This window comes from Xiphophorus maculatus, chromosome 3 (assembly GCF_002775205.1).
Source record: "Xiphophorus maculatus strain JP 163 A chromosome 3, X_maculatus-5.0-male, whole genome shotgun sequence".
Lineage (NCBI taxonomy): Eukaryota > Metazoa > Chordata > Actinopteri > Cyprinodontiformes > Poeciliidae > Xiphophorus > Xiphophorus maculatus.
This window is the reverse complement of record NC_036445.1, coordinates 4,131,759-4,147,750: the sequence shown is the minus strand read 5'-3', so window position 1 is coordinate 4,147,750 and position 15,992 is coordinate 4,131,759. Positions and strand designations below refer to the sequence as shown.

Below are 15,992 nucleotides of genomic sequence, written 5' to 3'. Positions count from 1 at the left end.
GGTGAAGCACTCTTCACACATTTAAAAAAATTTGGCTAAGGAGGACACTCCCAAATTATCTTATGCAAATAAGTAAATAACATAAAAATGTCAGGAGTGTAAAGGTGCAAAGAATGACATTTAGCTGTTATAAAATGTTTGAGATTGAAATTGCTCCATTAAAACCAGTACTGCTCTGACAAGTTGTTAGCACTTGGTGTTGGCACTACATGATTCTCGAGTCTTCCCTGAAATATACCATTCAGAGAACTCTGCTGTAAGATAACGACTACCTTCAAGGAGGCTGGAAGAATCCAAACAAGCTAAAATATGTCAAAACAGCCTTTGATTGTAGTTGTTCCCTTGATTTAATCCCAGTTTTGCTAAACTACAGCATCCAGAAAGTTTTCTACTGGAAGATCTTAGTCTGATACCAAATCCGGGTAGCATTGAAATGGCCCTCAAACCTTGATCTTCAATGCAAAAAATTATAAGAGTTATGTTTAAAAATACACAACAGTAAATGTGTGGAGGTTTATAAAGAATCATTTTTTAAATGAACTGTTATTAAATTTGTTTTGCAAGGGAAGAAATACGGATAGGACCCATATTCTCTGCTTCTACAAACTAATGTGTTCATTATTTCCTATTAAAAATCCAAACTAGCCGACTCAAATATATCAATAGACATAAGCATGCTGTTAGCATGAAGCTAAATGTCACTCCTGCAAGATATTACCCTCTCATAATTCTTCCTTCCTAAATTCAATCTAATCAGTTGAATGATGGTAAAATTACTAAAACATATTGAAGAATAGCAATACATATTTAGTTGAATCAATAGCCTAGGAAAATTCATGAAATCTAAAGTAATTCCAGTAATCTTTCCAAGTTGTAAAACCTAATATCATATAAAAGTGTATTATGGTGAAATGGGAGAAATGTTTCAAACATTGAAATGCTTAGATTCAGTTTTAAACCTGTACTCTTTTCAGACCTTTCACCATTAAACTTGAACATAACAGACAAAATCTGGTAGTTTTTTTTTTTTTTTTTCAAAATCCACCCATTCACAAATACAGACATGCTATTTTCAAACACACGCTGACAAACATGACATGTTTTCTCGTCCACAGTTTTTTTTTTTATCTTCTTTTTATCTTTATCAACAACAGATTATGTACAGACAGATGTTATGTGCCACTGATAACCCTCAGTGGGTAGCAGACGCAGGACAGTAAGTGAGTGTGAAAAAAAAATCTTCTAAAAGACAGTAAGAGTTTAAAAATATTGGCAATAAATGTTTCACAGACCAAATGACCTGTTATTGTGCTTGAAATGGAATCCATCATTGTTTTGGGAGCAAGTAGTTGCATGCACAATATGTGTTCTTTAACACCCAAATACATCGCAGAGGAAACGACATATAGTGTCCTAGCTTAAGGGCCATTTAAACAGAGCTTCACAATCATTTCCGAGGAAAGTACACAGTAAAAGTACAACAACAGACTTTTGATAGAGCTTGTTAATGGCAGATCATTTCAGATATTACACCACAGATTTGACCATGATGGAAATCTCTTGCACAGTAAAATTAGGGGTTATTGCTGATTTGAAAAAGAAACAACAAAATAAACAAACAAACAAACAAAAACACATTCACACATTTGATTCAGTATTGAGTAATTCCCCTGTCATGTTGTAGTAGTCAGGGTTTAGCTGGGGTAGACTCATCTCTTGGTGCACACTTGCTATGGCAAATTTGCATATAGTCTCTGAGTGTGAGCTGAACACAAGAAATGGGTGCAGGCATGATGAAATACGGGATTTCCTCTCGCTGTTTGTGCTGTACAGGGTTTTTTGTCACAGGTACACACACCAGAGGGGGTAGTGGTGCACCAAGGTGAGATTTGTCCTTGAAGAGGATTCCTGTCAGTGGTAGGATTGAGCTTGATTTATGGGGGCCATAACTGAGCGGCGGAAAGGACAGGTGGAGCTCGGGCTCCTTCGCTCAGCCAGCCACAGGTAATGGCTAATTACATCTTTATCTCCCTGTGGTCTGGCAGAACAAGAACTGACTTACAGCCACAGCCAGAGACCGACATGGATCAAAATCATTTATCTAGATGGTCGGTAGAGGACACACCATGACAAGAGGACAGATGTGGTGTAAATGTGTGTTTGATGCAGTTAAAAGCATGACAGAAAGAGTCAAATACATAAACTGTTACAAATTATAAATTACATCACCAGCCACCGCTTCAGGACCCGATCGAAATGACCCCCTCGAACTGTTTCAAATGTGATTTTAAAAAGCTTGCCATGGCAAAATAGACCACATCACTTCAAAAACTTTACACCTTTTTTTTGTTCTGTTTTTTTTTACCTTCATTGAAGTTGTTCGATGTGTGCGAGCAAAGTAGAAAACATTTCTTTTTTTTTCTCCCCACGCACAACTCATTACCATCGTATTTTGTTCATGTTTTCTCCTTACATGGAATTACTATTCATAGTTATTCAAATACTTATTAACATCATCATCATCATCACTGAATCATTATCATCAGTAGTAGTAGTAGTATTAACACCAAAAAAGTAAAAGCAGTAAAAGCAGGTAACCTTGCAGAGAAAAAACAGACACAGTGCAGGGAGGGAGAGAGGGCGTATGGACTCACAACAGGAACATCTCTAACCAGTACATGCTATCAACAAGCGACAAAGATAATGGAGCAGCAACAGCTTTGAAACAGAAGATATTATTTATCAATAGACAGTCTCTTGCTGCTTCAGAAGACTTAAGTGTAGTAGAGGCTTACTGAAGATCTTATGGAGGCAACCTGAAGTCACCAGCATGGCCTCTGTACTGCGTATATTTACAGTGGAGGGATGAAGAGCAGGTGATGATGTTTGGTAGGATTGACGCACAGCTGAGAACACTAGCAATATGAAGCTCAACTAGACAAAGCAGTTTAAACAGAGAGGCAAGGAGGAGGGTGGAGGGACTTAAAAAGGTCTGGGTAGTGAGGGCTACATGCGAAAACTTAGTATAAACCTCCCCAAATTACATAAAGGGGACTGGCGCCATCACCACCCATCCTTTTTTTAATACATTTTGACATCATTCATAGCAGCTTCACTGCTACACTGGTAAAATAAAAATAATAATAATTAAAAAAAACATACATGTGTCTCCACTTGGTTTAAGTGTGTGATCATAGGGTGAAACTTCACATGACAGCCAGTATCACATTATAATTATCATTTCCATAAATACCCACCAAAATATTGTGATTTCATGTATTATTTCCATAAGGCAAACATTGTAGGTCAGTCAATAGTCTGTTTTATATTACATAAATGACCATACAGTTGTTAGATTATCTATTTTCTCGTTTGTCGCTGTCATTGTTAATATACACTCTCTATCAGCTTCACCTCAGTGGGAGTAATGGGGGAAAGCAAAAGGCGGAGAGGGGAAGTACCAAGTCAGACAAGTCTGCAAGGTGAAAAGGACAAATTGTATGCATGAAAGAGAAACAGAAGAAAGACATATTGTGACTAAGTTGAATTCATAACTGAACAGAGGGTGCAGGGGAGGGAGTTTCAAGGGAGTAGTCGTGTTTGATGCAGTGATTCAATGGCTCCTGAAATAATGCATATTCTTTTTGTTCACAGTGATGGGTTCGTAATTAAAGAATTTCATTTCCGTTTTCCTTCCTTTGAGAGAGGGGAGAGAGTGAGACAGAGGGAGCAGAGGAAGAAATGGGGCTTGGTGTTTGAGGATGATTCCAGCAAACAGAGCTTCACACTTTCACCAGAAGAACAGCAGAGAGGGAAACCCAAACACACAGGCTGGCACTCATCCCTGCATGTAAACCAGCTCCTCGCCCCTGGAGGGCTCCTGGTCCTGGATAGAGAAATAGGAGATTGGAAAAGAGAGCCGGGAGACAGGTGAGGGAGAAAAAAAAAAAAAAGAGGTCTATTTACTATCACTTACAACATGAGTTCCTGAAGATCACTAGCTCTTACATCCATCACAATTTACATCTAGATTCTGAGATTTTTCACACATGACTAAATTCATATCGATTTGTAATCTGATTTATGGCAAAAACATATTTTTCTGGCTGTTGACTGTGTGCTGATTTATTAAAGGATAAAACCAGGTATCCAGTATGCTCTCTGGATGTGTCACTGGCTGGAACCTGCCAATTAAACTTAAAAATTTTCATATACTTGTAGTGTAAAAATAAATGAATATTTCTATCCTGTTTGGCTATAAATAGCTAGTTTGCATACATTTTATTCTATATGTTGACAAATGCAGGTTACACAGTGAAAACTCCATCCAGCACTCAAATTCCTCCCATAAAAAGCTTAATACCAATGACCTAATAACTTTTACATGTTGCTTTACTACATGACATTTTATAACCATGATAAGGTATGGCAGTTATTAATTTCACTTTGATGCATCTGTGTTAGACACATGAGATGAAAAAGGTGACCTTAATGTCCTGATCTAATGATTTGAACATGGTGAATCCCACGTCATGAAAGCATGCATGAGGCTTGTCATTTTGACTCATCAAGCAATATTAATTTGACATCTGTCAAAAAATAACGACATTGATTGCTCTGTGGCAATTTTAGTTATCCCAGTGAGGCGTTACACCGTGTCAACATCTCCATAACAGTGTCACATCAGACAAAGACCACCAGAGTAAATACAAAAAAACTCTTTTCAAAAATACTTTTTTTATTGGAGGGAGAAATGTATCCAAGCCATCCTGGCACTGTGTGAATATATAATTCAATCATGAATTAGCTGTTGACAACCTTTGTAGGAGTTTAAAGTTTAAATCTGGCCACCAAGACCAGAATACTGACTGCTTTTTAAAATAGATAGATCACTTAATAAGTAGAATGTGTCTGACAAAACAAAGGAAGCTGAAGATCTCAAAAAGCAACACATTAATCTAAAGCCTCTATGATCACTCTGTGGCATGTCAGTGTGTGCTATTATCAAAAACCAGGAGAAAATATGGCACAGTGATGAGCCTTCTCAGAAGTGGCCAAGGCCTCACTGATGTTCACAAAGATCGACTTCTAAAGAACAATTTACCCTTACTTGTCTCAATTAAAGGTGACCTTGATTTTTTCTTGAACAGGTTAGGGTAGGTCTGTACAAAATATGTGTTTTTACACAAAATAATTCTTAGATAATGAGATTTTAGTCTGGTCGGTTCTGCCTATTTTGAGCTCCTTTCAGAATGAGCTGATTCAGAGGCTCTTGCCAGACAAAACACTTGTCTTTTCCAGCAGGCATTGTACAGCACACAGTGGTAAGACCAGCTGAGCAAACATGCTCGAGTTCCACTTGGGTTGCTAGGTAACAGGCTGGGCTCAGCTGGGATTTCTAGGTAACGGCATACAATCAGTCAATTGTGACTCAACAATTAAGAGGTTTTTGAAATGGGCAATTTTCCAGAGGCCAAAAAATAATAGCTCCCCTTTTATGTCAGTATTCATGATTCATCAATATTACTTAAGTAACTGAAGAGTGATTTTCAGTACAAAAAGTTAACAGAACATAAACAATTTTTAATCAAAGTTTCTTATATCTTACCCTGTCATTCTTAGTCTGGTTGCCCAAATGAACATCTGACAGACTTACATATCCTGTACTCTTCTTGGTGTACTGTAATTTGTCACGTGTCATTTTTTCTTAGTATCAGGCTTGTCTACATATTTTTCAGTCTGTATTGTTAAACTTACAACTAAATGCTGATTCTGTATCCTCCTTTTATGAGTGATTTAACTCATAAATTGGGACACTAACATCTTATGTGAAAGTAAGCCTTGGAGACAGCTATATGTTAGCCAGCAGCTAAATCTGGTTCTGCGCATCTCTTTCCCCGTGAATGTATGTCACTGTGTGATTCAGAATAAATTAACATCCAGTCATCAACTGATGTTTATTTATATCATTGTGCCAAAAAAACAACTACTGTAGTTGTGCTGAAATTATAAGAGACCATTTGATCTTTTGTCAGATTAATAAGTAGATTTTAACTGTTCAAACTTCCTTTCTTTAATAATTGTGTGTCAGTTTAGGTCAGTGATCATCATTTGGATAAGCAAGCTGATTCCATCCTGCTCAAAAGTGTTCAGTAATTAAATGCATTGCACACAATCTAATGCAGAAATTATTTTCATTTCAGCTCAGAAGAGGTTAATGATGGTGGTATCTTAGTTCACAGTATGTGGTCAATGCTGAGTCAGACTCTGACATAGAGCAAAAACACCACCAAAGAAAAAAAAAACAAAAAACAAGCAGCTGACCACTGAAAAATTGTTTTGCTGGTTTGCTCAGTAGAAGGAAAGAAAAACTGCAAAGTTGATCACCCAGCTGAACTTATTTTCTTGATGATTCCTGATGGCTTGGTGTAACTGTAAACTTCTTTTAATTTAAAATGTGTATCAAAGTTATCCAGTAGACATGGGCTAATATTATTGTTTATTATTTTATACTGTTGCACCTCAAAACAGATTGAGGTTTGTTGTATTTTTATTGTACTTCACAGTCATTTCTCATTGTCAAGAAAACAGTGACTGATTGAAGATACTCTAGAAGAGTTTGAGTGCTATAGAGTTCAACTATTTAATGAATCCAAGACTGGAGATTCTTAAAAGTTTATTTTTTGTTTAACTAATTCAACATTAAAATATAGGTATGTAGTAGCCTAAATACTATTATTTTCTGTTCATGTTGTGCTTGGCTCACTATGTTTATTCAATAGTTGTTTTGGGTAGTGAGAATTTGTGTTATGGTTTTGAAACTCATTAAAACATTTTATATTATGACATAATCATGATTATTGTATAAGTTTGTATTATATTTTTTATTAGTTTTCTTACCTGAGTGCTTCAACTTAAAATGTTTAATTTTTGTCATCATGACCTGTTTTGGCAGGAAGGTACAAAAGATTGTGGTATATTTGAAAATCATCTAACAGATTAGAAATCTCTTCCAAAATAATAATGTTGAGTGCATCCATAAAGACACATCCCCGTGTTACATACACTCAATCATTACATAAAAGCAACACTTATAAAGTGAATCACTTCAGTTACAGTGCTTTATTATGAAGGCACTTGATCTGTAGACTCTCCTTCTACCAATGACTTTTATAAAGGCAGATTTTTAGTTGGAGCAATATCTACTTTTTGAAAATTAGACTGGTAGTGAATGAATGTTGAAGATAAAACATTTCTCACCTTGAACGTGTTTTTTGAAGATGTACCGAGGACTATACTTTATGCTCCTTACAGCCTGAGAAAAGTTTGGATACTCCTGCACTTTCTCTGGTGTATTCTCTAAAAAACTTTAAATTCATGGACAGGCAAATTTTACATTTTGGAAATCCTGATATTGATAACCAGATTATGGCTACATGTAGGTAAAGGAAGCCTTTACTTTTAACAAACACACTGGTGTTGGCGTTGTTATTTAAGTGGCATTACTCTGATCTTTATTCATTTAAACTTTTCAAGAAACAATTGAGAACATGAATGTTTAGGAGGTATCTAAGATAACTAAGCAAACATTAAAAATACTAAGAAATGAGAGCAGCAAAAGTTAAAACATAGCAGACAAAAACATTATAACATCTCACAAAAAAATCTTTTTTTTCCTCTGTGTCTGCGGCTAAAGATGAAGGATCTGTTGTAACCCCGAGAATCTTCACACAAAGTCACTGTTTAGTGGGTGTAATTCTCTAGAAAAACAAGTCATTATTTTTTATGTCACTAAACATGTTTAGCAGTAACACAGCAGTAACACTTAAAAGGCTAAACTGGAAACCCCTTAATTAACCCTTTGTATTCATATTGTCGCTTGTTTTACAGTTTACAGAGATAAAAGCAGGTGATTTATGCTGTAGCGTATGAGTGTAAAGTGAAAGCAAGCAGCGACTGCCAATGGTCTATGTAATGGACTCATCGACAGAGAGTAATTACAATAATGTGCCAATTTTGACATGATTGGGGGGTTGCTGGTGTTGAAACATTGCATTTGGTACTTTTAAAATGGTGAACAAAGAGGTATAGTAGCAGACAAATTAAGTCATGTGAGGTAAAGACAGTGAGGCTCTGAATGTGAACAAAAAAACACAAAAGGATTCAGATTATGGTCCATTACTGGTTGAGGAAAGAAGTGGGTTTGTTGTGTACTAATGATAGCAGGAAAAGATTAGGAAAGAAAAAGGAGGCAGAAGGACAGATGATGGAGAGATAGGCTGACAGAAGTGACTGTGGCGGTGAAAAAGAGAGCAGAAAGATGTATGGGTCTGGCAGAGGAGTGAGTCATTGAAGGGAGACTGGACGAGATAATGGGGAAAGGAATGGAAGAAGAAAAGGGATAGATGAAGGACTCACTTAAGATGGTAATGCCAAATGCACTAAAGGGAGGGTGATGGGAAATGGAAGGGTAGGAAATCGCTCATTGGGGACGGTTAATGTGAATTGGGCTCTGAGAGAAATGACAACTTCTCGGGTAACAGGACAGAATAGAGCGACAGTCGGGGTGTAAAGGCGGGTGTGCGAACAGACGAGCTATAGTAGGGGAGAGTGTGAGCGAACAGAAAGAGAAAGAGGCTGTAATATAGGCAGCAAAGCTTTAATGGGGCGGAGAATAACGTAAATGGGAAGAAGGAGGGAGTGTAAAGGCTCAGTGAAGGCTGTGCAGTGTGCAGAGCAAAAACAGATTTGGAATATTTTTGCAGCAGACAGTCCTGTCTAACTCCGGATAGTCACAAAAGATGAATGTGAACATATTTGGCAAAAAAAATAAATAAAAAAGGTCAATGCGCTTGCACACCTAGGTATGTGAGATGTGTGTGATAACTTACGAAACAGCAGCATACTGGCGTTGGAGGAGCCCAGACGGTTTGAGGCAAAGCAAGTGTAGTTGCCAAAATGTTTCTCTGTCACATTGGTAAACAGCAACAGCGAGCGCGTCTTCTCGTTTTTGATCCGTAAGGTGTTGTCATTCTCTACTGGCCTGGGTTGTGTGCGCAAAAGCAAAGAAAAGAAAAGGAAAGAAACAGAACAACAGAGTTTTTTTAGAGAAACAGAAAGAAAACCCAGGATAATATCACACCTCCTGACTCAGACTGCCGAGAAGAATACATTACTCTGTCATTTAACATTTTTGCAGCATAGTCTCTAATAATGATCTTACTTTGTAACAACATTTGAACTCTCACTGTGTTTAAACAACAAATGCTTTGTATAGAAGTCTATTATACTGCATTCTCAAACGAAAGCTTAATTTCTATTAGCACGTATTTGTTTAACAGATACCATATCACACATGTTTATGTCTGTTGTTTCATTTCATTCTACTGAATATGATAGAACAACAGTTTGTTTAATATTGCTGAAGGTAAACAGCTGTGACAATCAAGAATTTTGCTGCCCATTCTCCTTGTTAAGGCTACACAACATATAGTGCAAATACATTGCCAACACATGCAATTTTCACATAACTAAGGACTGTTTAGAGTGGAATAACTGTAATACTCATAACTCCGGACACAAATGACAAATCAGTCAAAATGCTAAAAGTTCAACAGAGTGGGATACACAGATGAGAATAAGAGAAAAAAGAATTTTAATATTTGTCATTGCAATATTTATCATTATTTTCTCCATCACAGCAGTTTCTAATCTTGTTTAGCCCTACTGTGTATTATGTTCTTGTCCAGTCTGGTTGGTCATAGTTCAGGTTGTTTTTTACCTGTGTGACTCTAAATATGACCAAGTTTAGATAAGTCTTTTTTTTTTTTTTTTTTTTTGCAATTTCCTGATTTATGAAGAGCTTTGCCTTATCTGAATGGCAAATTTTCTTTTCTTACCCAATTTGAAAAGAGGTACTCATGGGAGGTTTTGTTATCGACTGTTTACAAGTTTAATTTGAAGCAAATTAGACGTAATGTGACACTAATAAGCACAAATAAGGATGAGTAGCTTAAGCATATTATTCTTTGCTTCAGACAGATAACACTCAGAGGTGAAGTGCAGGGGAGAGTATTTTCAGAACCGACTCAGAAGTGAACCAAAAACAAGCGCCAATGGCAAAATACACTGTGGTTCATTTTGCCCCTAAAATCAAAAGTTGGATCTCAGAATAACATCAAAACTTGTATTCCTGTTGCAAGTCTTAACTCAGAAGGACTTACAAATTGTTCTATTACATGATCAGGCAGATTTTATTTATTTTTTTAGCAATACAAGCTAAGAGCACGTTTTTTTCCCATTTAATACTAGCAAATACGAAAGCAAGATGTTTTATTACACAAACCAGCTTTCCTGACCCCGGTGAAGAAAAAACATCCCCACAGCATGATTCTCCTACCACTGTGTTACACTGTGAGGGTGGTTCATTCAGGATGACATGCTGTGTTATGTCCCTGCCACACGAAGCATTTTGTATACACATCAAGAGGAACACCTTTCTCCAGATTTACTATGGGCCTTAGGAAGTTTCGGGTAAACTTTAACCAGGACTTCCAGGCTGAACACACCACAAATACACTTATTTTTTGAAAGCAACATAATCATTTATCTTGACTAATTCTTATTTGCTATTTTATCTTAATCTATCACATTAAATAAGGTTGTATTGTGTCAAAATGTGTGAGAAAGGTCAAGGAATATGAATACTTTTCCACATCATGGTACTTTTGGCAGCATAGAGACATTTTTTTCTTAATTAATTCTCTCTTTTGTTTTATTTTCAGGCAGTTGGCCATGTACATATGGCTTCATAGACTTTGACTGGAGTGTCATACACAGTAATAAGATTACTGTCTGAAAATGCACAGACAATTTCATTTTAAAGTATTTTTAAAGCAAAAATAAATAAAAAAAATAGATAACTTAATAAATACTCAACCATGCTGCTCAAGGGACACTGCCTTGCATGTTTTAGGTGTTTTCCTGCTTTGGCACACCTGATTTCAATTGATGACTGATTAACAGGCTTTTACTGAACTGCAATCTTCTGAATTGAGTATTTTAAAGCAGAGTAACAAATAAAACACACAGTGCAAAAATGACATAAGGACTAGGGTGGGGAAGATCTGACCTAAGCTATGAGTATATGAAGTCTTGAAAATAACAACCATTTGTTTTGAAATATAAAATGTCACAGAAGATTCTGAAATCTGTTCTTCTGCTTTGGTGTTTGGTAACAAATGATTATGAGGAAAGTCAGAAAAAAAAACAACAAAAAAAAAACATTGTATTGCAGCATTTTTTCATGTGGTTATATGTGCTGTTTCACTTCTAAAATATTTTTAAAAAAGACACAGCTGCTGTAGTCACTGCGTTTTTCAGGGATTTTTTACTGACAGAAACCACACAGCATGTGTCCAAAACTCTGCAAAAAACAAAGCAAAAATAACAGAACTACTAAGCTTTTAGACCTTCTTGATACTCAAGTTTTATATAAATGCTACAGGTTTGCCAAATATCTCACATCATGAATACAAATTTGTTCTCAAGCTTAACTTTTGAGCTTCTCAAGATCCTGTTTACTTACAAGGTCACTGAACCAGTGCTGGGTCAGCTTGACATCTCAGTTCACCAAAGTTTAGGTTGAATTATACAGATAAGCATTCCTTTCAATTACTAACTCTGTGTTTTTATCAAAAACAACTCATTCTCATCAGAATCAACACATATCTGGTAGAAATTAGACTATTACTCAAAGTTAATGAAGTCTATAGTCTTGTAGCAACTCATATAACTCCTTTAACTGTGCATACCTAATTTACTTTCTAACTCCCTCTCAATCAGAGTAAACAATGCACTCACATTTTTCTATGTCACTTTTTCTGTCATCATTAAGCAGGGAATTGTTGTGGCTCATGAACCCATCATTCTAACCCTCTGAGAAATTTGATGCCTAAAAGATGTTTCCCAGAAATCCATAACGGCTTATTTGCATTTAGATATTGAGTTAAGATGGAATACATTATATCCTGGCGACATCACAAACAAACTTTATTTTTCTGAGCGTTCATTCTATTAATGCTCTATGCGTCACCAGCTTGTCTCTACATTGCTTTAGCTATAATTTCTTAAGAGAAGAATTTGCTGACATATTTAGTGATTCTCTTATAAAGACAAAAACTAGGCCCAAAAGACAAGTGTTGCAAAAGGCTGTTCAAACACATTGGTGCTGTCTTAACAACATATGGAGACACTCCTTAAAAATAACTGACTAACATTTAATGTAAAAAAAGCACAGATTTTATTTCTACATAATTGTAAGCTTTTCTTAATAACCTTCTAAAAATCCCAACTACTTGTTAATGCCAGGACCTTAATATATTAACATTTAGCTAATAACATTAGTACAATTCTTTCTTCAATTTGCATGTAATAAAAGAGTAATTAATGAGCTGGCATTCCAAATACTGCAATGTAATATAGTTTCATAAACAATGTAGCTATACATTGTTATCAATTAAACTTAAGCCTCTTAGCATTTTTCTGACATTGACAAACAAAAATATGAAAAGATTCACCATTAAATGAAGTTGTAGAGAAGTTTAAAGCAGGATTATCTTGAAAAGCAGCACCACTTTCAATATCTCAGACTACTGTTCAGTGCATCATCTCAATATGAAAAGATTTTGAAACAGCTACAATCAAGACACGGCCATCCTGACAGGCTCGACAAGAAAAGCAGAGAAATGGAATCACTGGAGGAGCTGCAGAGATCCTCACCTAAAGAGGGAGAATCTGCCAACAGGTTGATTTTTAGCTGTGTCTTCTTCAAATTTGGCTTCTATGTGTCTGTATATGTGAGAAGTACCCTGCTATTGAGTGAAAGTCATAAGAAATCCTATTTACCACAAGCCGGGTAGGGGGCACAGAGGAGGAAGGGGCTCTGAATACGTGAGACAAAAAAGTTCCTTTTTGGCATACAGGCAAAATTCTTTGTGTGGTAGAAAATTCACACTCCTTTCCAGTGCAAGCAAAATATATATTTCTTAATACATTTTTATAACAGATGTAAAGTATGAATCAATGTCACCACAAGAAAGATGTTTCAGAAAATCAGACGTGTAAAAACTTAGATTTGGTTATGAAGAGTATTTATCAAAATGCATCCATGCAGACTCTAAAAGGTTTTATAGTGGTTTCATATGGTCATAGAGAAATAATCTCAACAACCCTGACCTATTTACTCTGTAACCTTACCTATGATCGTCTCTGTACCACTCAAATGTAGCTGGTGGGACTGCCATTGCATCACACCTCAAGATGGCTGTCTTTCCTAGATTTGCAGGCATGTTCTTCATGTCTGTGATCATCGGAGGGTCTGGTGGAAAAAAAAAGTAGAAAAATAAAATCAGCAAGAGATAATTCAGTAATTAATACACACCATCTTTCACTGAATAATCAAGTCAGGTCTGATGGGGGTTGCGTACAAGGTTGAAAAATGCCCACAGAGAATGAAATTAAAATGTGTAGAGACTAATGCATTCACAACATTAACATATATTATTAATACATAATTATGCACATGAGGTTGACCTGGATTACGACCACTGGCCTTTTGTGTCCTGCAAACAGAAAAGTACTTACAGTTTACCGTTACTCTGACCTTCTGCTGGTCAGGTGGAGCCACACCGTTGTGGGTGATGCATTCATAGTCCTCAGCCTGCTGCCTCTTGATCTCTGTGATATCCAAGAACTCCCCCTCACTCACCAGTCCATCTAATTACAGAAAGGGTAAAGTCAAAGGTCACAATACATCAAGTGCAAGGCGACTCAGTCTGCAGATTTACGGCACACTACTTGAAGTACAGCATACGCCCTTCCAGCTTTAGACAGTTTAAGAGCATGCAGAAGGCCAACATGCAAATAACTGCAAATGAAGCATCATTCAATTCTGCCGGGGAATATTGATATACAAAGATGGGGGATGTGATGGAAATCAATATCATGATAATTAAAACTGTAATGACATGATGAAAAGGATGATAATGAATTTATCAACAGACACTAATGAAACATTTGTAATGAAGAAAAATTGATCATACTGCAGTTTTTGCCAGCAGCCAGTTCGACACTGACACAAAATAACTGCACTTGTTCATGTAGAAAAACGAACACCCTCTGACGTAAGTGGCACTATTACTTTTCAAATGCTAGGGGAACTTGGACACTTTTCAACAAACAACTGGATGAGCCGGGGTGTAATAGCTAATTCGCCACATTACATGGTGAGAAGAATATTTGGCGGTTGTTTGATGTTGACAAACTCCCAGGTGCAGCTAAAACCAAATTAGTCAGTCTAGCGCTTTTCCTCGGGCGACGAACATCTCTTCAGAGGTGGAGAGTCGAGGGAATAGACTGCGAGTTATTGCTCCTTCATGTGGGGGGAATTGATGTTATTGGCTCGACAGTGACAGAGACTGAGACAGGAAGAAAACAAAGGACAAGACTGACTGTGCACACGTTCCATCCAGTCAGCCTCAGCAGCCAGCTGTCTCTTAGCCCTTAAAGCCATCAGGCCTATTTTTTCTTCCTCTTTAACCAATTAAAGAAGCCAGACTGTGTGACACAGCAGAACATATAACCTCACAGTTAACAAGGAAATCCATCTATTAATTTGCTACTTACTTTTCCATTTGAACCCTCCTCTAAGGAATACAAACAAACAAAAAATTCCACCAATCTAGTGTCAGTCTGTAGACCTATACCTCCCATCATGAACTCTGCAACAGGAAATTTAAGAACAACACTAACACACAAACACCAAAAAGACACTAAACGCTACAATTATTCCTGTCAGAGATTAGCGCTGCGCTTCTAATTGAAGATTATGCTGGAGGATTATTAGTGAGGCTACTGAGCTGGAGACGATCCATTGTGGCTGAGAGGAGAACGCCGACACTATGACGACTGCATGTGCCACCCAAGAGATGGCAGGCAGACGCTAAGTGTTGCGGTCGGGTGGTTGCAATGTTATTCACTCATGCCATTAGTGAACAAAGTACACCGTAGGTCTCTTGTGACAGAATTGTTAAGCAGACAGAAACAATATAAAACATCAGTACACCTTTTAAAATAGAAAACCTGTTTTATAAAAAAACCCCAAAAATATATTATTACAAGACAAATCACTGCAGAGCATCTTTCTTTCTTTAATGTGACCTATAACCTATTCAATTTAATTCAGCTCAAATATTTTAGGAACCTAATGATCTAAAGTGAGATAAGCAGAGAAGATGCCCTCAAAATCTAGCAAATCTGAAGATTTTTTGCAGCATTTAGACAAATATGCCAAGATGTGTTATTCTCATTGACTTCTGCTGGAGAAAAGACTGGCTACTGTGTTAACAGTAAACAATGAATGAAAAAGTAGGAGCTTAAATGTGTTAACACAACCCCTTTGCTTTAGTTCTTCAGTTGTTATTCTTCAACCCAATAAATGTCACTGTTCTTATTAGTGACATTAAAGTCAAAAAAAGTTGGTAATTATTTATTCTCTTAATTAATGTCACATTTAAAAAAAAAACTAGTAAACAAATAAATCTGGCATTTTAACAGGGCCATGAAGATTTTTCTGACTCACTGTAAACTGACATTAACAGAGGAGTTGTAAGAAATAAAGAAGACAAATTAAATGACACATTGGAGTAAACAAGTGCTAAATTTTACATTGCAGACATAAAGACCGATAATATACAACACTTGGAAGAAGATGCAGAGATGAAAGGTGAGTAGGATGGAAAAAAAAAGCCACACAGAGGAGAACGGTAACGTGTCAAGTTGGGTTTTTGATATGCTTGGTCTTTTTTCACTGACAATTCATCGACAGCTCCTACAGACTGTATGATGTAATATGACAGCCCCTCTCTTGCTCCATCCCCTGAGATCTGCGAACATGCCTTGCACATTTCTTTGCACTTTGGCGGGTGATCATA

At 36.7% G+C, this 15,992-nt stretch overlaps 1 protein-coding gene across 1 annotated transcript in view; it reads right to left on the bottom strand.

Annotated features, from left to right (window-relative positions):
* Nucleotides 1-1,014: 1,014 nt before the first annotated feature.
* The window catches only part of iglon5 (IgLON family member 5), a 150,732-nt gene continuing 135,754 nt past the window's right edge, over nt 1,015-15,992 (bottom strand). The window contains exons 5-8 of the mRNA XM_023331025.1: nt 13,645-13,776; nt 13,258-13,378; nt 8,892-9,043; nt 1,015-3,886 (exon numbers count right to left, since the gene is read on the bottom strand). Coding sequence (XP_023186793.1) covers nt 3,783-3,886; nt 8,892-9,043; nt 13,258-13,378; nt 13,645-13,776 — 509 coding nt within the window. The 3' untranslated portion in view covers nt 1,015-3,782. The remainder of the gene's footprint in view (nt 3,887-8,891; nt 9,044-13,257; nt 13,379-13,644; nt 13,777-15,992) is intronic.